The sequence below is a fragment of the Archocentrus centrarchus genome, chromosome 21 (genome assembly GCF_007364275.1).
Source record: "Archocentrus centrarchus isolate MPI-CPG fArcCen1 chromosome 21, fArcCen1, whole genome shotgun sequence".
NCBI lineage: Eukaryota > Metazoa > Chordata > Actinopteri > Cichliformes > Cichlidae > Archocentrus > Archocentrus centrarchus.
The window spans coordinates 31,812,460-31,837,921 of record NC_044366.1 but is presented as its reverse complement, the minus strand read 5'-3'; the positions used below and the strand labels follow the sequence as shown (position 1 = coordinate 31,837,921).

Here is a 25,462-nt window from a genome sequence, read left to right as displayed (position 1 = left end):
CAAGCTGTTTCACAATGGCACTCTCTCGCAATCTCTGGCCCTGGAGCTCGCCTCTCTCTGGCCTTAAAGTACACCAGTTTAATTGCTGAGTTGAGTCAGCTGTACAAAAGGGGTAGTTCCTAGAGCTGGAGAGAGCAAGCCACACCCTGTGGGTCAAAAAGTCACAGCAGGTCCTGCTAGGGTCTGACAGGTCAGACACAACTAAACACTTCTCTTTAATTTATCTTAACAGATAAGTTTCCTCTTTCTAACCACCCTGGCCAACATGTGTGATCTAAAACACCTTTAATAACTCCATTAACATGTTAGCCAGGAAAGCCTTGATGATGGAGACTCTTGCCTTTGTCTGGTCTGATAAAACAGGAAAGTTAAACAGGTGAAAGCTCAACCAGCATTTTCAGATTATCATCCATGAGAAATCCTTTGGTTGAAGGAATGTTCTAAGTTTAACCAGCTGTTTTACTAATACACCAACTTACACCAACTCCACCGTAGCAAAACTGCTGATATCAACCCCAGAGTTTCCAGGAGTTGCTACTGCTCAGCTGTGTGGAGTTCTGTATCTGATCTTCAACCTGAGTCTGAAACTCCAAAGGGTCCCGGCTCTCAAAGACATCCTGTCTTGTCCCTGTCCCCCAAAAATGTCACCCAACTACTACCAGGGACTACAGGCCAGTTGCTCTGTCTTCACATGTCATGAAGTATCTGTATTTCCTGGTGGACCCTTGGCTGGATCCCAGTTTGTCAACCATGCCTGGATTGGAATAGTGGATGCCATCATCTATCTGCTGCATTAGGCCCACCTGGACATGACAGGAAACCCTGTGAGGATCATGTTTGACTTCTACAGTGCTTTCAGTACAATCAGTGCTGGGGAATTAAAGCAAAGACATACAGGTGTATGCTCCACGCATAACCTGTATTAAAGACTACCTGACAGGTTGGCCACAGTATTTCAGGCTGAAGAGCTGTTGCTCAGACAGCATATCGAGCAGCACATGAGTATCACACGGGACTGTCTTATCACATTTACTCTTCATTCTCTAGACTTCAGGTACAGATCAGAGTCATGCCACTTAAATAGATTTTCAGATAACTGGTATTTTTGCCCATATCATTGATGGGCAGGAGGATGAATACAGAAGGGTGGTGGATAGTTTTATGGAGTGCTGTGAGCTAAACTATCTACAGCTGAACATTACTAATCACCTGTATGTAGTAAGAAAGCTTGTGTCTTTCAAAGTCTGAAGGACCAAGGTGTCTATGTCTTTCATTCTTTCTTTCTCTTTAAAGATATGTGGTCTTAAAAGCCAAATACACTGGAAATATTGGACTGAGAGCTAATAGGTAACAATTTCCACATAGTTCCACATTTCCAAGAGTTTTTGCTTAACAAATGATAAAAAGTACTTATCAAAATTTTATTGGTAATTTCCTTGTTTGGATATATGCTCCAGTCACAGTTACTATATCTTATCATTAAATACAGCCATAATTCAAAGTCACTTTCAGTAACACAGTGAAAATCCATCCATCTGTTTTCTTCCATATGTTCATCCATCCTCTTCTGCTTGTCCTTTTCTTGAGGGGCAGAGGCAGGATACATGTGGATCTGTCAAAGGCTAACAAGTAGACACAGACAACCATTCACAGTCACATTCACATTCACATCTGTGTTCATTTTAGTCCCCAGTTACCTTAACCCCACTGTGGGAGTAAACTGGAGTCCCTGCAAAGACAAAGGAAGAATATGCAAACTCCACACAGAAAGGACCACAGGCTGGATTCAGACCCAGTGGCTTCTTGCTGTGAGGTAACAGTGCTAACCATTGCACCACTGGTACTATAGTAGAGCAAATTTTGAAGTCTTTTTATAGTATGATTGCCTCACTGATATCATGTTTGAAGATCTGCAGAGTGATGATAAGTTTAACAGCATTTCTAAGGTGCCGTTTACACGAAGCCGTTTTCACTGGAAACGGTGTCGTTATGATGCGTTTCAGCCTTTCGTTTACACGATGGCGTTTCAGAAACGATCCGCGTTTACACGAGGACATGTGAAACGATGAAAACGATGTAGTTCCCATGCCAGGCCACAAGTTGGCGTTGGTTTTCTCTTTGCAAAGTTTGTTTACGCAAGACGCGCATGCGTGGAGTGACAGTAGGTAGTGCGGCAAATTGTTCATTACTTACAAAACGGCCAATGTGAGAGGTTTTGTGTGGACCGATGATGAGGTTGGATCGCTGCTGCACACAACGCTGAATTACAAAACGGTAAAAACACAGGAAAAGCATAAGAAGCACTCGTGAATCCGCGAGTACTGTTTATCAGTTTGCGCGTGCGCGAAAAACTGGCCGTCGCAACCATAGTGCGCATGTGCGAGTCGAGCGTTTTCAAATCACCCCGGTTTCAAGTGTTTACACGAAAACGCAAGCTGGTGCGTTTCTGAAACGCTCCACTCTGGACCCCGTTTCTGAAACACATCGTTTTCACTCTGTTGTCGTGTAAACAGAAGGGCGAAACGCATCAAAACGACACCGTTGTCGTGTAAACGCAAGGCCGAAACGCATCAAAACGACACCGTTTCAAAATGAAAACGGTCTCGTGTAAACGGCACCTAAACCAGGGGTAAAATAAGGCATAGATTAAAGGGTTTAGACAAGAGTTAAAATAAAAGACAATGATCACAGTAGATGCAGATGGATCATTCATAATGTTTTCTTCAACCAGAGAGTAGCAGTAATATGGACAGTAACTTGCGAGAAACACAACTACAAGAACCCCAAGAGTCCTGGCTGCTTTCAGCTCAGATCTGTTTGTTTGATTCAGTGAACGCTGAAGTGTGACAGCTGTAACATGAGAGCGCATGGCACGAGCCTGAGACACAGCCACCACAAACACTCTCATATACAGAACTATGATGACAGAAACTGGAACAATAAAATATAAAACAAGGTCAATTATACCGACAATATTGCTGATGATAAACAGACATTCTCCATAGCAGGAATTATACCTGCCTGGTTCAGTCATTATGTCTTTTGTATAAAAACTGCAGTAGACGATAGCACAACACCAACACAGACAAACACTGAGTTTGACTCTCCCTACAGTGATTCTGGTGGAGTAATGCAGAGGGTCACAAATAGCCACATAACGGTCAGCTGATATTAGAACTATATTACCTATTGAAGCACAGGTAATGTTGACCATCAGATAAACATAAACAGAACACATGAGATCACCAAGAACCCAGCAGGCTGTGTTTCTAATGATTTCTAACGGCATCAACAGGAGACCCACGAGAAAGTCTGAGACAGCCAGAGAGAGGAGGAGGATGTTAGTGGGTGTTTGGAGCTGCCTGCAGAGAGACAAGAAAATAATACACATTAACAATTTCAAAATGTCTTCAGTGAAAATGCTGCATTGCATGTATCCTGCAGACTACATACACAAAACATTAAGGTCATGGTTAAAATACACCAAGACTGTAGAAAATTCACTTCATCCTGTTATCACTAAATCATATGATGTAAATCTGAGTGTCCACATATGTAAAACTTAAACTGTAGTTTCAGTTGAAAAGTTGATCTCCACCTGAAGTGGGAGACTGAGATGATGACCAGCAGGTTGAGAGCAGCAGTGATCAGAGAGATGAAGGACAGCACAATGTTCAGGAGCACAGCTTTGGACCAGTGAAGTGTCGGCTTCCTGCAGGAACTGTTGAGTTGTGGGAAACAGAGCTCAGCTGCTTTCTGTATCTCCATCATCAGGCAGCTGCAGCTCTGATGATGACTTTTTCTCATAAAGCCCATTTATCTCCCCACACACACTCTCACTCTCTCTCTCTCTCTCCACACAGAACTTTCACTTTTAGGCTGGCTGATATTTATTAAAAGACTCTGTGTTTTTTAATAATTATTAAGCCTTTTGGTTGGGAGGTGAAGCATCTTCAAGAAACAAAAAGAAGTCCAGTTTTTCTTTTTTTCACGCTCCAGAGACTACTATGACCTGGATGACTGAGAACCTACACAGACATGTTGCCTTGCACTTTGGGAGGAACACCCTTCACTTGGTGCAGGAGTATGAAAGGGAATCAAGGAAGTTAGCGGACTACAGGAAGCACTTCCATTTCAACTTGAGATGCACACAGTCCAGACTGGTTTCCAAGAGTTTGCGCCTGGGGTCCACAGTCAAAGGACATAGAGCTGAACAAATCCTAACGAGAACCACCTTTTGAGTGAAAGGATCAGACAGGTCCATTTCACCACAGATGCACTCCAAAACAAAGTCCATCAGACCCAGCAGAAACTCTTATCACTCTTGCCTCCCGTCATCATAGAAGAAGTTTCTACCTTTGTGGACAAAGCCCAGCTGGCACAACATATCAAAAGCAAGGAAAGAAAACTCTGTAAATTTCAAACACTGCAAACAAAAACATACCATTCAGAGTCAGTACACAAACCATCTGGAAACAAACAGGAAGACACCACAATCAATGAAGTGGGTGAAGAACCTATCAGACTGGGTCCTCACTAAACCAGAAGAAAATGTGCTAACCAAATCGTTCAATTTTGCCATATCCCCACAACAGCTGCCCATAGATGACCTCATCATGGCCACAGAAACAGCAATAAGAAATAACAAACTATCATAATCAGAAGTAGAGCAAATCAGGATGAAAGTTTCAGCTACCCTCTCCAGTACAAGAATTCCTCCATGCAACCTCACTGTTCAAGAAAAGAAGGCCATCACAGCCCTGAGTAAGGATCAAAACATCACCATACTGCCAGCCAAAGGAAGGTGCACCGTTGTTCTGAATTCAACTGATTACCACAACAAAATTACTACACTCCTCAGCGACAACAATACTTATGAGGTCTTAAGCTGAGACCCCACAAGCAACTACAAGTAAAAAGTCATCTGTTGCCTACAAGAGCTCAAAAAGAATAAAACGCCCCACTTACTAACATCTGTACCCTGGACAGAGCCACAAAGAAGTCCCACTCCGACCCATTATCAGCAGTTTAAACTCGGTCACCTACAACATTTCCAAGCTCCTCACTACCATCTTATCTCCGCTTGTTGGCAACACATCCCACCACATTGAAAACTCCACAGATTTTACAAACAAGGTCCATAATCTTATACTGAATCCAGATGAAACCATGGTGTCCTTTGATGTGGTTTCACTTTTCACTTGCAAATCCAAGTGAGGCAGTGGAGACCATCAGAAGACGACTACAGGAAGACGACTCCTTACAAAACAGAACTAGTTTTACCCCAGATCAGATTTGTGCACTTTTAGATCTCTGCCTTACCACAACATATTTCAAATACAATGACGGATTCTACAGACAGAGGCATGGATGTGCCATGGGCTCCCCAGTGTCACCCATTGTAGCCAACCTTTACATGGAGGAAGTGGAAAGTAAAGCTCTTGGTTCTTTCAAAGGGATGGCACCTAGCCACTGGTACAGATATGTGGATGACACCTGAGTCAAAATCAAAGTCCAAGAAGTAGAAGCCTCAGTGGATAAATACATAACTTTTACCAGGGAGGACACCAGGGATGATAGGTTACCATTCTGTGCGGTGCTTATTGAGGAAAATGGAAACCTCAACATTAATGTTTACTGAAAGCCCATACACATGAACCAGAACCTACTCTTTGACTCCCACCACCCACTGGAACACAAACTTGGGGTGATCAGGACCCTGCAACACTGGGCAGAAAGTGTTCCCTCTAAGGCAGAAGGGAAACAAAAGGAACACACACATGTAAAAGCCCTCAAAACATGTGGTTACCCCAACTGGGCCTTCATCAAATCAGCCAAAATGCACAAGAAAGAAGGTCAAAGTAAAACTGGGGAGAATAGGAATAACAAGAGAAACAATATTGTCATCCCTTTTTTGGCAGGCTTGTCAGAAAAACAGAATTTTCTCCAAGCATGACATCCCAGTATACTTCAAAACAAGTCACACTCTAAGGCAAAAACTGGTCCATCATGTACAAAAACCCAAACATAAGATAATCAATGTAGTGTATGCTGTCCAGTGGAGTGAAGAGTGCTCAGAACTCTACATTGGAGAAACCAAACAGCCTCTTCACAAACCAATGGCACAACATTGAAGAGCCACCTCGACAGGACAAGACTCAGCTGTACATCTGCATCTGAAGGAGAATGGCATCCTCAAAAGAGTGCCCTATGTTCACAAACAGATTGTGGCTCCCGGCTGTTCGCTAGCTGGTTGTCCTGGTTTACACGTGCTCTGTTGCTATTGTGTTTCATAAATCAACTTGACATCAAGATCAATTGGTAAGGTGTAAACAACCATTTATTCCACCTGTGTCACAAAATCCACAGTCTTGACTTTGATAAGAAAACACAATAAACAGAACAGGACACGGTAAGAAAACCGTGTCTCTCCCCAGCTAGTCTAGGCTCTCTCTGCTCATGGGCCCGTCTCAAGCCTTGGCTTTCTTAAAGCTGCAGTACCCCAAATTACAAAGTTTAATGGAACAGCCTGTTTTAGGCAGAAAAGAATAACAGACAACAATTCAATAAAACACACACACTTATATCAACTAGGCCCTTACTTAAATTTCAATACCTGAAACTACACCACAAGATGAATATGTCAGAATGAAGAAAGTGAAATAAAGGAAAATTAGCAAGCTTAATCTTGCCTCTACACAGATGGTTTAAAAGAGGAGTAAAAGAAGCCATCTATGTCCACTGTGAACAACCATTGAACAGAGGAGGTGGATTACGTCACCAACTTTCACACGCTACAATAATGTCCTGAGCTCCCTCACCTCAACCCCCATTCACACCTTTGTTCTGGTAACCTCAATAGGTCACATGATACAATGGAGCGAAGTCCCAAATTGGTTTCACCTGAAACCACTGATTGTAATGACACACACCTTCTTTCATACCTTGGCGCATGTGATTATGCACATGTACAATAGTAGGTCCCAACCACCTCCAGGGGGCTGCACCCACTGAGGTTTAAATACCTGGGTCTCTCCACCTGAACTGAAGAAGTCTTTTGGATGAGAGGTGAAACGTCTTCAAAAAACAAAAATAACTCCACTCGCCTTTTTTCAAGCTTCAGAGACTACTATGACCATTTCAAGCTCCAGAGAAAATAACTACCAAGTCTTATTCACTGTAGAAAGTAGTGAGCTGTGTTAGCCGTTAGCTCAGGCATCCTCTGTTACTTGTAAACAGTGAAGCCGAGGTCCTGTTCATGGCTGTCTCTGCCCCCTGTGAATATGGAAAGCCATGAGGATTACCTTAAATAATAATAATAATAATAATAATACATTGTATTTGTAAGCGCCTTTCGTGACACCCAAGGTCACTTAACAGGGGTTAAAATGAAACAAAGCACATAAAGCACAAACCAAAGGAACTAAAGCGGGTATGCAATCTTGAACAAGTACATTTTGAGTAGTGATTTGAAAACTTGAAGAGAGTCAATATTGGTCTGGTGGGAGAGAGTTCCACAGCTGGGGAGCTTTTTTTTTTTTTTTAAAACAACCTAAGGGAGTTACAGATTACAGTGGAGTAAAAATGAGAAGGAAATAAGTCAGGGGGGTGGAGAATGTTACGTAGCAGTGAAAACAGGGTCTTGGTGTTGTCTCCATTGGAGGAAATAAGGAGGAGTAGGTGGATTTGGTTTGGGTAATTGAGTCCTTATAATGCAATATGTGAGATTTGTACATGTCTTTATAGACAACAAGACCATTTTTTTATGGAGATGCTCTAATTGATACCCTTTGGTTTTCCATGACCTGAGTTCAGGGGTAAACCAGGGTGCAGGGTGAGTGAAGGAAACAGACCTTGTTTTCACTGGGGCGAGAGAATTGAGACTGTCAGTTAAACAAGTGTTATATTGAGCAGCCAGTACATCTGGGGTGGAAGAATGGTCAGGAATCAGAGCACTAGCAATTTTAGCAGAGAGGATATCCTGAATGAGATGGATGTTCCTGAATGAGATGGGCCATGGTGCTTTAGTTAGGGAGAGACTGAGTGAAACATTGAATGAGAGCAAGAATTGATCATTAAAGGGAAGTTCATCTGCAGAGCAGTTGGAAGGGGTGAGGCCAGAGCAACAACTATTCAGAGTATGTCCTTTGGTGTGAGTAGGGAAATTGGTGAACTGATGAAATCCAAAACTATCAAGGCAGGATGAAGTCTTTGGTGAGAGAAAGTTTATTGTTGTCAGTGTGAATATTGAAGTCCCCCAGTAATATAACATTAGGTGAGAGAGCAGACAGATGAGAGAGAAGAGCAGCAAAATCATCCAGGAAGTCACTGTGTGGGTTTGGGGGGTGGTAAACTGTGGTAAAGATGGTGGGAGTGGGTTAGGGGGAAAATGGCAGCTCGTGTGTAGAAGTTCAATTCGGCCAAAGAACAAAACACAAAAACCATCAAAACAACCATAAGTTTACACTGGCAAGCAATGGCAGCAAGAAACGCCAGCATTCACTCAACAGGAAGCCCCATTCCCCATTTACGTGGAACATTACATTCCCCATTTATGTGGAATGTAGTGTGTCTATGCCCTTAGAGGATGGGAATGATAAATGCATGCTGTGTTTTGGACAGCAGGACTCTTTGCTGGCCAGAGGAAATCCACAGTCCTGCATGGACTGTTTTATCATGCCAGCACGAACTAGAGAGGCCTGCTGTTGGTTTATTGGGATGAAGGGTGCAGACTCTCCACTTCCTAATATGCCTAAGAGTCACTTTTCTGATGTTACTGGTAGGGATCGCGGTTGGCATCCTCTCCTGCCTCGTCAGCACTGCTGCTGGGGCTGCAGTCGGCCTCTGTGAGGTTCCCCAGCTCTTGGAGTTGGCCCATTGGCCTGGACAGCCTCCCGACCTGTTTGGACTGTGCTGTCTGGCCCCTTGGCTTGGGCAGCCCCCTGAACTTTTGGACTGTTCTGGCCTTGCACTGCCTCGGCAGCAGCTTTGCTGCTGTTTTTGTTTTGTTTCTGTTCTGGCCCCTTGGCCAGAAGGCCCCCCTGAACTGTTTCACCTCTGTTCTACCTCATTCAGGCGCCCAGATTTGGACTGTGTTTTTCCGGCCTTGTGTCGGCGCTTTTTGTTTTTGCCCGTTTTTTTTGTGTTCCTGGGCCTGTTCCTGTGTTGCGCCCTGCCTTGTTTTGTTTTTCTCTTGGTGTTGTCTCACCTTTAAGTTCAGATCTTGGAGTCTGCATCCTGGGGTCTAGTCCTGCTACCCACACAGCCAGCCCTGACACAGACTTTCCTCATGTACTCGGCAATATTCCCCTCTACCTTTAAAGGATCAGGATTAAATTGTCCTAGTTCAGGTATCCTGTAAGGCTTACCAAACATGATTTCAATAGGTGTTAATCTATGTTTGGTTGGTGTAATTCTCATGTGCAGCGTTACTAAGGTGAGGCAGTCAATCCATGTTTTCCATGTTTTTTTTTTAAGGCAGTAGCTAATTTTTTATGATTTCATTTACAAAATGAGTACCATTATCAGAATAGATGTATTTTGGTATCCCAAAACGAGGACTGATACTTCCAAGTAACACTTTTGCTACCGTCTGTGCATCTGGATTTGCACATGGAAAAACTTCTACCCATTTAGAGAATGCATCAATAATAACTAAACAATATTTTTTCCCTGGGTGCAGCAGTTTACCACTGTACCACTGTCTGCTTTAGCTTTGTATTTATCTGACAACATTTGTAGCAGTGCTGTCACACGGCCATCTAACTGGTCATCCTCATGTGACAGGGGGCATCAATCATTACTGTTGGAACATGATACTTTTTTTTTAGCCTGTCATGTCTGTCAGTTTTCACAATCAGAATCGTGATCCTAATACATTGTTGTACCAAACGTATTTGCTTTTACAAGAAGAGCTCCATAAGTTGTCTATAGGCTATTCTTGTTAATGTTTGTCTATTTCTTTTATTTATTCATTCATTTTGGTCATTGTTCACGGAATATATATATATATATATATATATATATATATATATATATATATATATATATATATATATATATAATTTATATATATATTATATATACACACACAATCTTGCTGTGTTATGTTGTAATGTATGCATGCGCATGTCTCTGTCATGAAATGTACTCAATAATGAGGGTGATAAGCCGGGATCTAGAGGTAAATAGGGAAAGACCCAGGGAATCCAGGCCATCCACAGCCCACCAGGAGCTCAGAAGACCTGTGGCCACACATCCCAATGATAAGTGCGCGCACACCCCAGAGGAGGAAGGAGAGAGATCCTAGAAGGTGCTCTCATGGCCAAAGGGCAAGAGCCCCAGAGAGCCAGAGGCAATGAGCAGCCCACTCCCCCTTTGGCCGGCCCCCCCAGCGCAAGCCGAGAACGTGGCCTCAAAGCACCGGGCGCCCAAGAACCGCCCGACACCCAGCAGAGCCTCCTCCATGCTGAAGAGGCCCAAGCCACCCCCAGGCAACACCCCCCAAGAGAACGGGCCAACAGCCCATCCCTTGTTTGTAAAGCAGTTGCTGTGTTATGCAGGAACTGTTGCTATGGGCCTCTAACATCTCTTTTTATCATGACATGATATAGGCCTGCAAAAATTACATGCATGATAAATCAGTGCTTATGAAACAAATATAACAGCAGTACATAATAGTAAGAACAAACAAATAAATGAAAAGCACAGAAATAAACATTCTTTAATTACTCAGGACATCAGAAAATAGAAAAGGTACTTCAGTCATTTTAATGGTAATTTCCTTCCTCCTCAGATACATAATATACTTTTACTTATGTTAATGTATTTTTTTCTCTCAATAAAATACGTCAGTATTTTGAATTTATTCAATAAAACTGTTAAAATCAGTGGCATTTCATTTATTTTTTAATCCAAAAAAATTTATAAATACTCTAGATGTTCAAATTCAATTAACTGTCATAATTTAAACAAAGTAAAACATCTGAAATATTCTGGAGTAGGTTTCATGGTCTTTTTTATACTATGTTGGCCTCACTGCTGTTATGATGCAGTATCTTCAGAGTGATGATAAGTTTAACAGCATTTCTAAACCAGGGGTAAAACAGGGCATAGATCAAAGGGTTTAGACAAGAGTTAAAATAAAAGACAATGATAAACAAAAATGTAGATGGATTACTGGCCATGTCTTGTACAACAAAAGCATAGCAATAAGATGGACAGTAACATGTGAGAAACACAACTACAAGAACCCCAAGAGTCCTGGCTGCTTTCAGCTCAGATCTGTTTGTTTGATTCAGTGAAAGCTGAAGTGTGACAGCTGTAACATGAGAGCGCATGGCACGAGCCTGAGACACAGCCACCACAAACACTCTCATATACAGAACTATGATGACAGAAACTGGAACAATAAATGTTAAAACAAGGTCAACAATCCCTGCAATCTCAGTGATAACAACCAGACACTCTCCATGGCAGGAATTATACCTGCCTGGCTTAAGTAGGAAATCCTTTGTATAAAGAATGCTGTACAAAATAGCATAAAACCAACACAGACAAACACTGAGTTTGACTCTTGCTACAGTAATTCTGGTGTGGTAATGCAGGGGGTCACAAATAGCCACATAGCGATCAACTGATATGAGAACTACGTTCCCTACTGAAGTGCAGATTAGAATGGCGGACAGATACCAATAAACAGAACACACAAGATCACCAAGTACCCAGCAGGTTGTGTTTCTAAACATTTCTAATGGCATCAACAGGAGACCCACGAGAAAGTCTGAGGCAGCCAGAGAGAGGAGGAGGATATTACTGGGTGTGTGAAGCTGCCTGCAAGGAGACAAGAAAAGAAAATAATACACATAATGTCAGAATGTCTTCAGTGTAAATTCCATGAGTTAAAATGTCCATAAGTGAGGCATGATTCAGTTTAGGAAAATAAAACTTTACAGTCATGGTTAAAATGCACCAAGAATGTGTAATATTCACTTCATTACTAAATCATGGTGTTAAAGTTTCAAAGACTTGAGTTGAGTTCATCTGTGCCTGAAGTGTGAGACTGAGATGATGACGAGCAGGTTTAATGCAGCAGTGATCAGAGAGATGAAGGACAGCACAGTGTTTAGGAGCACAGCTCTGGACCAGTGAAGTGTCGGCTTCCTGCAGGAACTGTTGAGGAGTTGTGGAAAACAGAGTTCAGCTGCTTTCTGTATCTCCATCATCAGGCAGCTGCAGCTTCTGCAGCTCTGATCAGAACTTTTTCTCAAAGCGCTGATTTTATACACTCTAATCCCCCCACCCCTAACCCTCTACACAGCCTGCTGAACTTTCACTTTGTTCTCTCAGTTATTTTTAACACGTCCTCAGACGATACCAGAGGCAGCTTGAGCATACAAGACTTATCTTCATCTTGAAGCCTGGACTGGGATAGCCTTTCATCCAGGAAACCATGGCCCTGCCAAATGTCACTGCCTTCGCCTTTGATAGTTTCACAAGGAGAGCAAAGAATCAAATACAAACTTGTAACAATTAGCCATTTTTGTGTAATATTAGCAATGGAGGGTGGAGATATAGAGTTTTATGTAAATAATCATTTTAACTGTCATCATTTAATCAAGTGAAACTATCGCAGCAACTCGGCATTAACTTTGATGGGACGTCAATGCCAAAGGTTGAACTTCATATGAAAAGTAAACATTCATTTGGACCTGTCTGAAAAATGATGTGCACTACCACAGTGGCTAGCGGGTAGTGCTAAACTTCAGCTGCTTTTTTCCTTACAGTGACTTAAAAAACAAACAAACTTTATTTTACCAGGTAAAATGTTTGAGAACCAGTTCTCATTCACAAACATGACCTGGGCCCGGACCTTCTTTTTCTCAAGGATTCAGTGAGCCACTGCACTTTTTACTGACGTGGGAAACACTTGTGAACATAACAGATTTTTCAAACTAGTGAAATTATCTACTGACTCTATGTAAGACTAAAGTCTTGATCATAGGATTGTAAAGAAAAATCCATTCTCAGATACTAATCAATTTCAAAAATTGATAAATCATTAGATACTCATTAGCAGCAGTATCAATACCCACAGTGCCATCCATCTTTGCCTTGTCCAGTTGACATAGATATTCACACAGCTCCTGACAAAATATTGAAATACTGAACAGTGATCATGAATGTTAGCCTAGCTGGTGAACATGTTAATGTTAGCCGCTTAACTATTAGCAATTAGTCAAGTCAGCTAATGCAAAGAAAGCCTGGCTATGTTGAACTTGGTTCAAAGTCCACCTGTCTAGCTCTACTGTGCCTTTAGGAAAACTGGTGGTAATGTCTTGTGTATCCACCATGAGCAGGAGTGATAATGGAAGTGCATTCATTTACAGCCTGCTATGCTGTATATTCATACATTTTATTTTTGCTCTGGGGTTCTATAATTATAACAGAATCATTAAGGTGAATCTCCCTGTAAAACACTGATATAGATATTTGATATAGATACTTGCTTGCAGCAAATAAAGTATAGGAAGTGCACACCAAACAAGCAAAACAGACACTGAAACGCTGTCTTTCCAGATATATTTCAGCAACAGCCATAGCTCCACCAGTCAATGTCATGCATGTTTAGCATTACTCAGTACACTAAGATGTCTGTCGCTAATCTTAGTACAGTGTGTATCTCCTTTGTGTGATTAATTTTAATAGTCTGAAATCAATGCTCTATAAAAGGAATACTCCAAATGCAACAATATACCGTATTTTTCGGACTATAAAGCACTTAAAATCCTTAGATTTCCTCAAAAATCGGCAGTGCGCCTTATAATCCGGTGCGCCTTATGTATGAATTCTTGTTGTGCTTACTGACCTTGAACTAATTTTATGTGGTACACTGCGCTCAAAAATCTGTTTTAGTTTTAGTGCGAAATTGGTAAGAGACTGTTAACAAATATCAACATTTTCCAGAGAGTACAAAGCGCACGACAGGGCGGTAACACCCAGCGTACGCTTTTCAAATAGTTGAGCACTGCCGTCTGCCGATGGCTGAGGCATCCACACCGCTGCACCATTGCGTGGTCTGCAGCGATATTTCCTCTGGTCTGGCAGATCAGTTCAAAGGCCTCACTGAATTCTCTAAAATAGGCCATCATCAAGTCACAAAATGACTCTACTGATGATATTAGACAGGAACAAGCTGTGAGTGCAGCGCAGCAGGTGTGGAAAGCAGCCAAAGTTGCCAGAGATAAATTCAACAAGAAGTGGAAGTATTGTTCCAAAAATGGAAAACATACGCAGTAAACCGCAGAAAACGATGATGGATTTTATTCTGCATGTTCCTGGCCTGTTTTCACTTATGCTGGCTTGCAAGAATATATTGTTGCATCCGTTAAGACGTTGACTAAGATGGTGAGAGATTGTCAGCAAAAGTTGCCCTTTTATTAACAATTAAATGGTTGCTGTGTGCCGCAACCAAAACAAAACAGTAACAACAACGACACTGACTCGGATAATGACGAGAGGGAACCCGGCATGCTTGATGCCGAAATCGCCCAACTGTTCAACTCAGACACTGAAGATGAGGAATTTGATGGATTTATGGACGATGAAGTATTTAAAATGTGAGTATATTTCTCTGTATTTGTAACAACTGAACAATATTCTAAAGTTCGACTTACCTGATGCTTTTGCTTCACTCTACATATGTTTTATCATGCGCCTTATAACCCGGTGCTCATTATGTATGAAAATAGACCAGTTCATTGATATTGTGCCTTATAATGCGGTGCACCTTATGGTCCGCAAAATACAGTATTGTACATGTCCCCACCAGTGTACAACCTCCTACTGCAGTATTTATCCATTTATTTATTTTTAGGTGCAAAAAGTTGTATATGCTGATAGGTACTATACTGTAGGAGAGAATCAGCATTCAACCCAGTCTCCATGCAAACAGCTCTCCCAGCCGCCACTGACCACTATTTCCAACCCTTCGCGCAAAGATCCCTCTCCGTGTCCAGGGTGTGAACTTAGTCTATTGTCCTCTGAGAGAGGACACAGAGTGGAAATATCTTTTGTCCATTAGACTAAGGGACAGAAGATATTTTGTGAATGGTACCATTAAAATCTCCTTCAAAATAACTTGTTTGTATTTTCTTTAGCTGTAGGTCATTAGTGATTGTTACTTTTTTCATTTCAGTGCTTAATGCTCACTGACGCACATCCTTTGCATTTCACTCTGTCACCTTTACTACCAAGCACCCACACTCTCTGCACACTGTGTGAAAACAGAAACAAAATCACTTCTACTGAGTGTTTTTATTAGTAGCAAGTCTTGAGCTGTGTCAGCTGTTAGCTCAAGCTTCCTTTGTTACTAGTGGTTGTCTCAGCCCCTGCAAGTATGGCAAGCCATGAGGGTCACTTTGTTTGGGATGTGGTGTTTCTTTGCCCTTAGAGAATGGGCATGATAAATGTGTGCTGTGTTTGGAACAGCAGTATGCTATGCTGACCCAAGAAAATCCATTGTCCTGTATGGACTATTTTATCATGCCTGCACAATCTAGAGAGGCACGCTGTTGCTTTTTTTGGGGTGAAGTGTGCAGGATCTCTACTTTCTAACATTCCTATAAGCAAAATTTAGAAGGTGGCTGCCTTACATGTGAGGGGGCCGTGTTCAAGCCCTGGCAGGTGTCTTTGCCTCCCCCTGATTTTAGGTCTTTTCGGGGGTTATTTGTACAGCAATCAGACCTTTGAATACTGCCCTCTTTGAGAACCCTGTGGTATCTGCTTAAAGGTTTGAGGAAACTGTACAGTCACAGCACTCACCAATCCAGGTGCTGCTTCTTGCTGACTTTAAAGACCTGGCTTTTAGACAGTTTGACTCACCCACTGCAACACACAAGTGGTCAACTGCATGTAGGAGATTTGCTAATATGAATGACTGGGAATAGACTGCCTGTTGTCCACTCCCCCTGTGGATCAAGGTCTCGCTCTGTTGGTCTCCCCCTCTAGCTCCTTTCTTGGCAAAGCCACTAGCCCTAGCTGGAACTGCTTGCTGACTAAACTACACAGTGCCATGGCTACCCAGACCCATCTGGGGCCATTATGTCCCTCCACCTTCGTCACCTGTCTCATCAGGTACAAGGAGGTTCTGGAGACACCAGCAGACTGGGTGAGCTCCAGGCTGCTTCCTCAAATCTCTCTTTCATCATGAAGGAGCAGGCAGATGCAGCTGGCATGGCCTTAGCATTGTCCTGGGTAGTGTAACGTCATTTATGGCTGTCCCAGTCTCAGCTCCAGCAGGGTGACCAGGACTGCTTGTTGAAGCTGCCAGTTGACATTTCATCTATGTTCAGCTTAGGAGGAGCTCAGCTATTGCAATAGGCTGAGGACAGTAACCACTGTGTGCAGGAGATGTCAGGTAGCCTAGGGCCTCAAGGAGGACCAAGTCTTCTGCATCTCATCCAGCACCTGAGGTCCAGGCATGGGGCCCATGGGACCTTAGGCCTCAGCCAGAGGATTTTCTCAGGCATAACGATCACACAAAAAGGGAGGGGAGGAGGGTATGCAGCTAAGGCTCAGAGGTTCTCCAAGCAAACTCCTCCCTTCTGACTGTTCTGTCTGGAGCCAGGTTAGACAAACCCATGCCCTGTCAACTCAGCCCAGCTGAATGTCTTAAAGGCATAAAGGCCTGGATGACCTCTAATTTCCTGCTTCTAAATTCAGATAAAACTGAAGTTCTTGTACTCCACCCCACAAATCTTAGAAACATGGTGTCTAATCAGATACTTGGCATTACTTTGGCCTCCAGTAACACTGTGAAAAATCTTGGAGTCATTTTTGACCAGGATATGTCCTTCAATGTGCATATGAAGCAAATATGTAAGACTGCTTTTTTGCATTTGCGCAATATTTCTAAAATTAGAAACATCCTGTCTCAGAGTGATGCTGAAAAGCTAATTTGTATATTCATTCCTTCTAGGCTCGATTATTGTAATTCATTATCATCAGGCTGTCCTAAAAGCTCCCTGAAAAGTCTTCAGCTGATCCAAAATGCTGCAGCTAGAGTACTGACAGGGACTAGAAAGAGAGCAGATTTCTCCCATATTGGCTTCTCTTCATTGGCTCCCTGTTAAATCCACAATAGAATTTAAAATTCTTCTTCTCACATACAAGGTCTTCAATAATCAGGTCCCATCTTATCTCAAAGGACTCATAGTACCCTATCACCAGAAAAGAGCACTTCACTCTCAGACTGCTGGCTTACTTGTGGATACTTAAGAGTAGAATGAGAGGCAGAGCCTTCAGCTTTCAGGCCCCTCTTCTGTGTATATAGTCTACATTCTTCTATCTTTTAATTAGTCTCTGCACTGTATATTTTGTAATTTTGTAATATTGTGCTATAGTTATAGCTCTAATATCTCTGTATATTTGCAATTTGTATACTTGTATATTGTCTTATAGTTTTTATACTTATTTGTTTTTTTTCTGTAAGCACGAAGTACCGCAGCAATTTCCTAATGCTGTGAACCTGTTCACCCATATGGCAATAAAAACCTTCTGATTCTGATTCTGATTCTGTGGAACCAGCTCCCAACTTGGATTCAGGAGACAGACACCCTCTCTATTTCTAAGATTAGACTTAAAACTTTCCATTTTGATCAAGCTTATAGTTAAGGCTGGATCATGTGACCTTAAACCATCCCTTAGCTATGCTGCAATAGGCCTAAGCCTGCTGGGCAGTTCCCATGATGCACTGAATGTTTCTTTTCATTGTCCTGTCTCTCTCCCCTCACAACCAGTCACGGCAGATGACTGCCCCTCCCTGAGCCTTGTTCTGACAGAGGTTTCTACCTATTAAAAGGAAGTTTTTCCTTCCCACTGTCGCCAAGTGCTTGCCAATAGGGGATGATTTTAACTGTTGGGTTTTCTCTGTAATTATTGTAGGGTCTTTACCTTAGAATACAAAGTGCCTTGAGGCAACTGTTTGTTCTGATTTGGCCATATATAAATAAAACTGAATTGAATTGAATAGCTCAGTACAGGGTGATATGATTGGCTTTAGGTGGGTGGTGTCCACCATGACCCATGGCTCCCGCCTAGAGTTTGCATGCAGACCCCGTGTAACAACTTCTCCCACTTTTACATCTGTGAGTGACCACCAGCATACACAGATACTGTGGGAAGAACTTTCCACCCTGATGAGGAAAACTGCCATAAGGGAGGTGGAAGCCAGAGATCGCCAACGCCGCCATATTTTAGTTTCGAAGTGAGACAGTTGACGTTACCCCATTCTGAACCTCTGAGTCCTCAAAAGTTATATTCACCCCCTGAGGTGCAAGATGTTAATGGTACCCAGGGTGAGGCAGGCTGTCAACCCAGGTGATTGGTTTGCCACTATCGATGTCAAGGATGCCTATTTCTAGATACCCATTTGGCAGGGACACTGTTGGTTCCTGATGTTTGGCTTCAAGGGCAGAATATTAAAATTCCAAGCTCTACTTTTCAACAGTTCTCTGGCTCCCCAGACTTTCCCTTCATGTATGGATGCAGTCTTTGCACCTATGAGGCTGCGTGGTCTCAGAATTCTGAATTATCTGGACAACTGGCTTGTCTGTGCAGTCTTGGAAGAACATAGCCAAATGGCCCTGCTCTTAGAACATGTTCAGCCTCTGGGTCTGTGCTTGAACCACAAGCAGGTTCTAGGCATACCAGGTTACAACTTTCCTGGGTATGACTCTGGACCCAACAGGGCCAACACGTCCCTTACCCCACAGCAGCAACAGGCCTTGCGTCGACTGCTTCAGGCTACACTCTCGGGGACAGTGCCTCTGCTTCATGGGCCTCATGGCTGGTGCAGGTGGTCCCTCCGGCACTTTTTTTTACATGCAACCTGTTCACAGCAGTCTCATCATGCACTAATTTCGGTTTCATGGGTACTCCACCAATTTAGAGCAGGGACATACAGTGGGGCCAGTGAGTAACTGCCTGCTGGTCTTCATAGACACCTATCCCCTGGGGCACTGTCCACAAGGGCTGCATGGTCAATGGCCATTGGACCAGCCATTGGGCCATCCAGCACATAAATTTGTTGCAGGTGAGAGCTGTCCTTCTTTCATTCTAGCAGTTCCTGCTGAACCTGAGAGGCTATCATGGTATTGTGAGGACTATATCAACTGGCAGGAGGGCCTATAGGTTCTCTCCTCCTTTACAAGCTGGCAATCAAATTATGGCGGTGGGGTCATCCCCTCATCTGCTTACTCAGAGCAGTTCATGTGCCAGGGCTTTTGAGCGTGGCAATAGACATCATGTTGAGAGAGGGGTTGAGTCCAGGAGAGCTGAGACATCCTTCAGGTGGTCGAGTGGATCTGGCATCTTTTTGGAAGGGCAGAAGTCAACCTTTTCACATCCAGGAACTCAAAGCCATCTGTTCTTTTTCCTGTAGAATGACAATCCACCTCTGGGGTGGGATACTCTAGCACACCCTTGGCCCCAGACTCTCCTCTATGCCTTCCCTCCATTCACTCTCCTCCAGGCAGTCCTCTGACCAGGTCCAGACCAAAGAGATGAGACTGATCCTGGTGCCCCTGTTTGGCCACACATGCCTTGGTCTTCAGTGATCCTACTGCTCTTGAGTGAAACACCATGAGAGCTCCTAGGTCGAATGGACCTCCAATCTCAGATAAGTGGAACACGAGTCCACCCCTTTCCTGCAGGGCTCAGACTGATGGCCTGGCCCCTGAGAGGGAATGGCTCCTTGTCCTAGCCAGTGGTGAGAACTATTCAGGAGTTCTTAAATGTTCTTTTTTTGTGAAGGAAGATATCACATTAGTTCACATTTAATATTAAAGAATCAGTAGATTATACATGTACATGGGCACTCTTGGTTCAGGAAATCACTGGCCATAAGAAGCTGGCTGTGACTCCTCTTCCAAGAAGAGTAGTAATACTAGGTCAAACATAACACTTTATATTACCACTATCTCCAAGCAAAACAGATAAGGACAGCCGTGGTTTGCCCTTCATCATTGGTCCATCCAGTGGCGGGTCCTCATGGCACAGATTTCTTCCATCAGCGATAAAAGCTCTGTAAAAAAAGCACATGCCTTCCTTCTCTCACATCTCCCAAATCATGACAAGGCAATTTTATGCTACCCAGTAACAGGGCGCAGTGACCTGTACTCACCCTCCTTAGATACAGACGTACATGTTTTGGCAAAACCTTCAAGGATAACATAAACATTTTTTTCCCCAAGACCGGGAAGGCCATAAATAAGATAAACACACCTCCCAAAGGCTGTGAAGTCAGCCTGGCGTCTACTGGCCCACTATTTGTCTGCTCTCTATCTAATTTATTTATTTAATTTATCTATTATTTGCTTCAGCCACTGCTTATTAATTAATTTCTCTTATGTTCCTGCAATTTGCCTTTAAGCATTATTATTTTGTTCATAGAGTAAAGAATAAAACCCAACAGAGTCTTGTGCACCATCCACTAGGGCTGCCTGCTCGTACCACTAGGGGCTGTTTGCCTCCTGGCATGCAGTCCACCAGATCTACACCCATGAAGCCACACCACAGGCCATCCTGCAGTTTCTGCAATCACAGCTGGAGGCCTACAATTCTGCAGTTACCCAGTTATGTACAGGGAAAAGGAGAGTGGCAAAATAAAACAGGAAGAACAGGAAGGTATCACATGGGGACAGGACATGAAGGCAAAAACACACAGGGACACCGAGCTGGAGAGTGAAACACAGGAAAACAGGGAATCGAATATAAATAAACTATACTCAAGAACATGGCTCTAACTGCAAGACCATAATGAAGTTGAGACAAAAGCAAACTAAGAAACACAACTAGAAAAATTAAACAATGCCAGAACTTCAATGACAAAAATACAAAACACTGCACAAATGGCCCAGGACCATGACAGAGATTAAAGGTTAATCCCATCTGTCGTGTTGTACTTTTGTACAAATGACACTATCACAAATTCCAAAAAAACAAATAAAGAATAAAAATAAAAAAATAAATGTTAATTAATGTTAAAATCAGTAGTACAATACAGAGCACTACTGCTAGTATTAGCTTGGCCAATACATGCATTTGCCAGGGTGTTAAATTGCTACTTATTATTTAAGAGTCCCTAAATTCCCTGCAGACTGACTCATAGTGCCACTTCTTGTAGCAACATTATTTGGTTTATGTAATGAAAACACTACATGGTGGAAGAGCTTCTCTGACATCAGTTTTCATTCAATATATTCAAGTTTCAATCAATTTCTGATTTCCTGTGTTATTAAAGAATAACACAGTAAATCAGAAATTAGAAAAAGTACTTAAGTACATTTTACTGGTAATTTTCTTCCGCATACTCAGCGTTAATTAATTTTTTTCTCTCAATAAAATAAAGAAGTATTTTTAATTTCAATAAAACAGTGTTAAATTCTTGGGCATTGAATTTAAATTTTAATAATTAATTATTTAAGTCCTCTTGATGTTCAAATTCTCTTGGCCCAGTCAAAAACAATTTGACATTTCCTGATTACTGGATGGATCAATTTTCTGATAATCTTAGTGAAGCAGGTTTCAAAGTCTTTCATAGTATGTTGGCATCCCTGCTGTCATGTTTGAATATCTGCTGAGTGATGATAAGTTTAACAGCATTTCTAAACCAGGGGTAAAACAGGGCATAGATCAACGGGTTTAGACATGAGTTAAAATAAAAGAACATGACCACAAAAAATGTTGATGGATTATTGACCATGTCTTTTACAGCAAAGGAACAGCAGTAAAATGGACAGTAGCACACAAGAAACAAAAGTACAAGAACCTATGATCTATAATCTATAATCAGGGTTCTGTATTTTACGAGACAGGTGGCAACTCTTGCGATGATCCAATTTGTGTTAAAGGAAATCCATCACAGCGACGGAGAGCTTTGTAGAATCTGTGTGTGTGTGCGCGCGTGCCTGATTCACACTCCAGTCCAATAGGTGGTGGTAATGCAGTTCTATGTTGGTTTACCAGCCACCAATAAACCCACAAAAAGATGACGGAGCAGTATAATGCTGCTAATGCTAGTGAAGAGCGCCACTTACACGGAGACAACTGAGTGCTGCAGAGTTTAAACGAAGCATCGACACAGTAAATTTGTGTCGATAATTTCTTAGAATCGAATTAATTGAGTTAATCGATGAATCGTTGCAGCCCTACTAACCACCCTCACTTCTTTCCTTCTCAGCCTTAATCAATTCAAAAACTGAACAGAGCTTTCTAGACTGTCAAACCTCAGCCCGACTCGAATTAACACTTGAGTCTCTCCCTGCAGATCTCCAGGTCACAGCTCTCAGCTCCTCAGTGCCCTCCGAGTATCATAACCTAGCAGAAGTATTTCGCAAAGACCTCCCTGTGCGTTAGACTTCTATAGCATTGTGGAGAGAGTTCTTGGCAATTCAGGTTATCTTAGGACTTTATTTGTACTAAGAAGGAGAAACAGTGGCTGGGTCCTGTAAACATCAGGGCTTCTGGGGACCATGAGACTTTTTCATGCTACCAACCAAACTCTGAGGTCATCTGAGGACAATGTGGCTGCCCAGCCTGTGGTGTCATCAGTGCAGGCTCCCCATGGCCTTACTTGGAGCAACACTGATGTTTCCCAAGCACAGCAGGTCTTCTGAGTTTGCTGTTGAACCAAGCTTCTGTCTGGCCCAGACATAGAATATGGCAATGCAGGTACATGTGAAAGTGCATCAGCCACAATAATGTCAAGTTCAATTTGTGAGTGTTTCTGGATTAAAGTTTTGAACTGAAAAGGCCCAACACAAAAGCTGATTGTGGTTGTACATCTGATTTTAAAACACAAGAGGATTGTGATCTGTAAAGATTATCACTCTAAATGTTTAAGAGGCCCAAAGCATTGCTAGGGTGATCTGTGCCAGGGGATTCTTCCCACAGTAGCCCAGCTGCTGGTGGAGCATGGTGAAGTGTGGACAGCACACTTTATATTGTTTATGTCCTTTTTTAGTTTGTTTTTTAGTTGAAAGCACACCACAGTGCTTTGACAAAGCACTGTCAAAAACACAAATGCCTTTTTTTTAATATCACACTTTATTAATATTGTGGCTGATTATTAATACATATAGAGAACTATATACAGTGAGAAATAAAAGCTTGAGCCACTCTATATTTTTGTCTTTGTTATTGTTTATTTTTCTTTTACTTTCTGAAATCTCCCTCTAATGCTAACATGCTTTGGAGAAACCGTTATATTTGTATATAAAGCAGTTTCTGTGTTGTGCAAAAATGGTTGCTGTGGGCCTCTGGTGCCTCTTTGTTATGTTATGTAATATAGGCCTCTAAAGATGGGTGAAACAAAGAGAACAGTGTTAGATAATAATGACAGTAGCTCAACATGAAGTACTGAAGCTAACATTTAACATTAACTTTAATTAGACTGACCCAAATGAGAGAGAAGGAGAAATTTACTTGGTAACAATTTCCACAGAGAAATTTAGGATTTTTGCTCAGGAAATCAGAAATTAGAGAAAGTACTTCAGTAAATCTTACTGGAGCAGGTTTCATAGTCTTTTTTATAGTATGCTTGCTTCACTGCTGCCAGGCTTGAATATCTGCAGAGTGATGAGAAGTTTAACAGCATTTCTAAACCAGGGATAAAACAAACTATAGATCAGTGGGTTGAAACAAGAGTTGAAATGAAAGGCAATGATCAAAAAATATATAGATGAATCACTGACCACATTACCTTTAACAAGAGAGTAGCAGTAAAATGGACAGTAGCATGTGAGAAACACAACTACAAGAACCCCAAGAGTCCTGGCTGCTTTCAGCTCAGATCTGTTTGTTTGATTCAGTGAACGCTGAAGTGTGACAGCTGTAACATGAGAGCGCATGGCACGAGCCTGAGACACAGCCACCACAAACACTCTCATATACAGAACTATGATGACAGAAACTGGAACAATAAAGGATAAAACAACATCAACAATCCCTACAATATCACTGATAACAAACACACACTCTCCATAGCAGGAATTAAACCTGCCTGGTTCAATCAGGATGTCCTTTGTATAAAGACTGCTGTAGAAAGTTGAATAAAACCAACACAGACAAACAAAGAGTTTGACTCTCGCCATAGTGATTCTGGTGGGGTAATGCAGAGGGTCACAAATAGCCACATAGCGGTCAACTGATATGAGAACTATGTTTCCTGTTGTGGCACAGAAAAGACTAGTGGCCAGATAACAACAAAAAGAACACATAAGATCACCAAGTACCCAGCAGGTTGTGTTTCTGATGATTTCTAACGGCATCAACAGGAGACCCACGAGAAAGTCTGAAACAGCCAGAGAGAGGAGGATGCTGTTACTGGGTGTGTGAAGCTGCCTACAGGGAGACAGAAAAGAAGAAAATACACATTAGTAATGTCAAAATGTCTTCAGTGAAAATTCCATTTGTTAAAACGTTCCATTATTAAGGCATTATTCAGACTGGGCAAAAACTGAATGATGTAATTGGAGATGAGAAGTTCATCTGTGCCTGACGTAAGAGACTGAGATGATGATAAGATGGTTGACAACAGCAGTGATCTTGTCCAAATGTCCGTTGTGAAAGTTTCATTATTAAGGCACACTGAAGTTTAGTCAGTTTCAAAGTCACAGTCAAATACACCAAATATATTTATCTGTTGCACTTAATTAATTTAATATAACAAAATACACCAAGAATGTGCAAAATTCACTTAATTCTTTCATCAGTAATTGATATGTTGTAGATCAAAGTTTTCACATTTCTAAAAATTAAGCTATAGTTTAGAATAAAAATCTCTGCCTGAAGTGTGAGACTGAGATGATGACAAGAAGGTTTAGTGCAGCAGTGATCAGAGAGATGAAGTACAGCACAATGTTCAGCAGCACAGCTTTGGACCAGTGAAGTGTCGGCTTCCTGCAGGAACTGTTGAAGAGTTGTGGAAAACAGAGCTCAGCATTTTTGTGTATCTCCATCATCAGGCTGCTGCAGCTCCTTTTTGCACCCCACTGCTCCTGCAGCTCTCTGATCACTGCTTTCTGTCATAGAGCTGATTTATCTGCCCCCTCCCACCCACACCGCCAACACCCCCAGCTCTCCTCGTTCTCGCTACACAAACTGTTGAGCTTTCACTTTTACTCACTATCTTACACATGGTTGATGAAACATCTTTTATTTACCTGGGTTCATGATGCCAGTCATTGGTAGATTATGGTTAAATGATTACTTAAAAGCATGGTTTTGGTCTGGTTGATAATTACTAAAAGACTCTTTTAACAATTATTAACCAGTTTCAAACCTTCTTCTTTTTTTGACAATTCTGAAAGGAGTAGACTCTCAGTTATTTCTAACACATGTCCTCAGATGATACCACAACAGTTTGAGCAGACAAGTCTCATCTTCACCTTTAAGCCTAGAC

The 25,462-nt window shown here is 42.1% G+C and overlaps 3 protein-coding genes across 3 annotated transcripts; all 3 read right to left on the bottom strand.

The window, feature by feature from the left end:
* Positions 1-665: 665 nt before the first annotated feature.
* Positions 666-3,768, bottom strand: LOC115800212 (trace amine-associated receptor 13c-like). Its single transcript, XM_030757459.1, has 5 exons — positions 3,599-3,768; positions 2,619-3,362; positions 1,892-1,941; positions 1,698-1,729; positions 666-803 (listed from the first exon to the last, which is right to left on the bottom strand). Exons 1-5 carry the CDS (start codon positions 3,766-3,768, stop codon positions 666-668), a joined length of 1,134 nt encoding a protein of 377 aa, XP_030613319.1.
* A 7,250-nt stretch (positions 3,769-11,018) lies between these two features.
* LOC115801280 (trace amine-associated receptor 13c-like) lies at positions 11,019-12,224 on the bottom strand. Its single transcript, XM_030759058.1, has 2 exons — positions 12,049-12,224; positions 11,019-11,832 (listed from the first exon to the last, which is right to left on the bottom strand). The coding sequence occupies exons 1-2, from the start codon at positions 12,222-12,224 to the stop codon at positions 11,019-11,021; spliced, it is 990 nt and encodes a 329-aa protein (XP_030614918.1).
* Positions 12,225-23,588: 11,364 nt separating this feature from the next.
* On the bottom strand, positions 23,589-25,019 carry LOC115800211 (trace amine-associated receptor 13c-like). Its single transcript, XM_030757458.1, has 2 exons — positions 24,847-25,019; positions 23,589-24,402 (listed from the first exon to the last, which is right to left on the bottom strand). Exons 1-2 carry the CDS (start codon positions 25,017-25,019, stop codon positions 23,589-23,591), a joined length of 987 nt encoding a protein of 328 aa, XP_030613318.1.
* Positions 25,020-25,462: the final 443 nt, after the last annotated feature.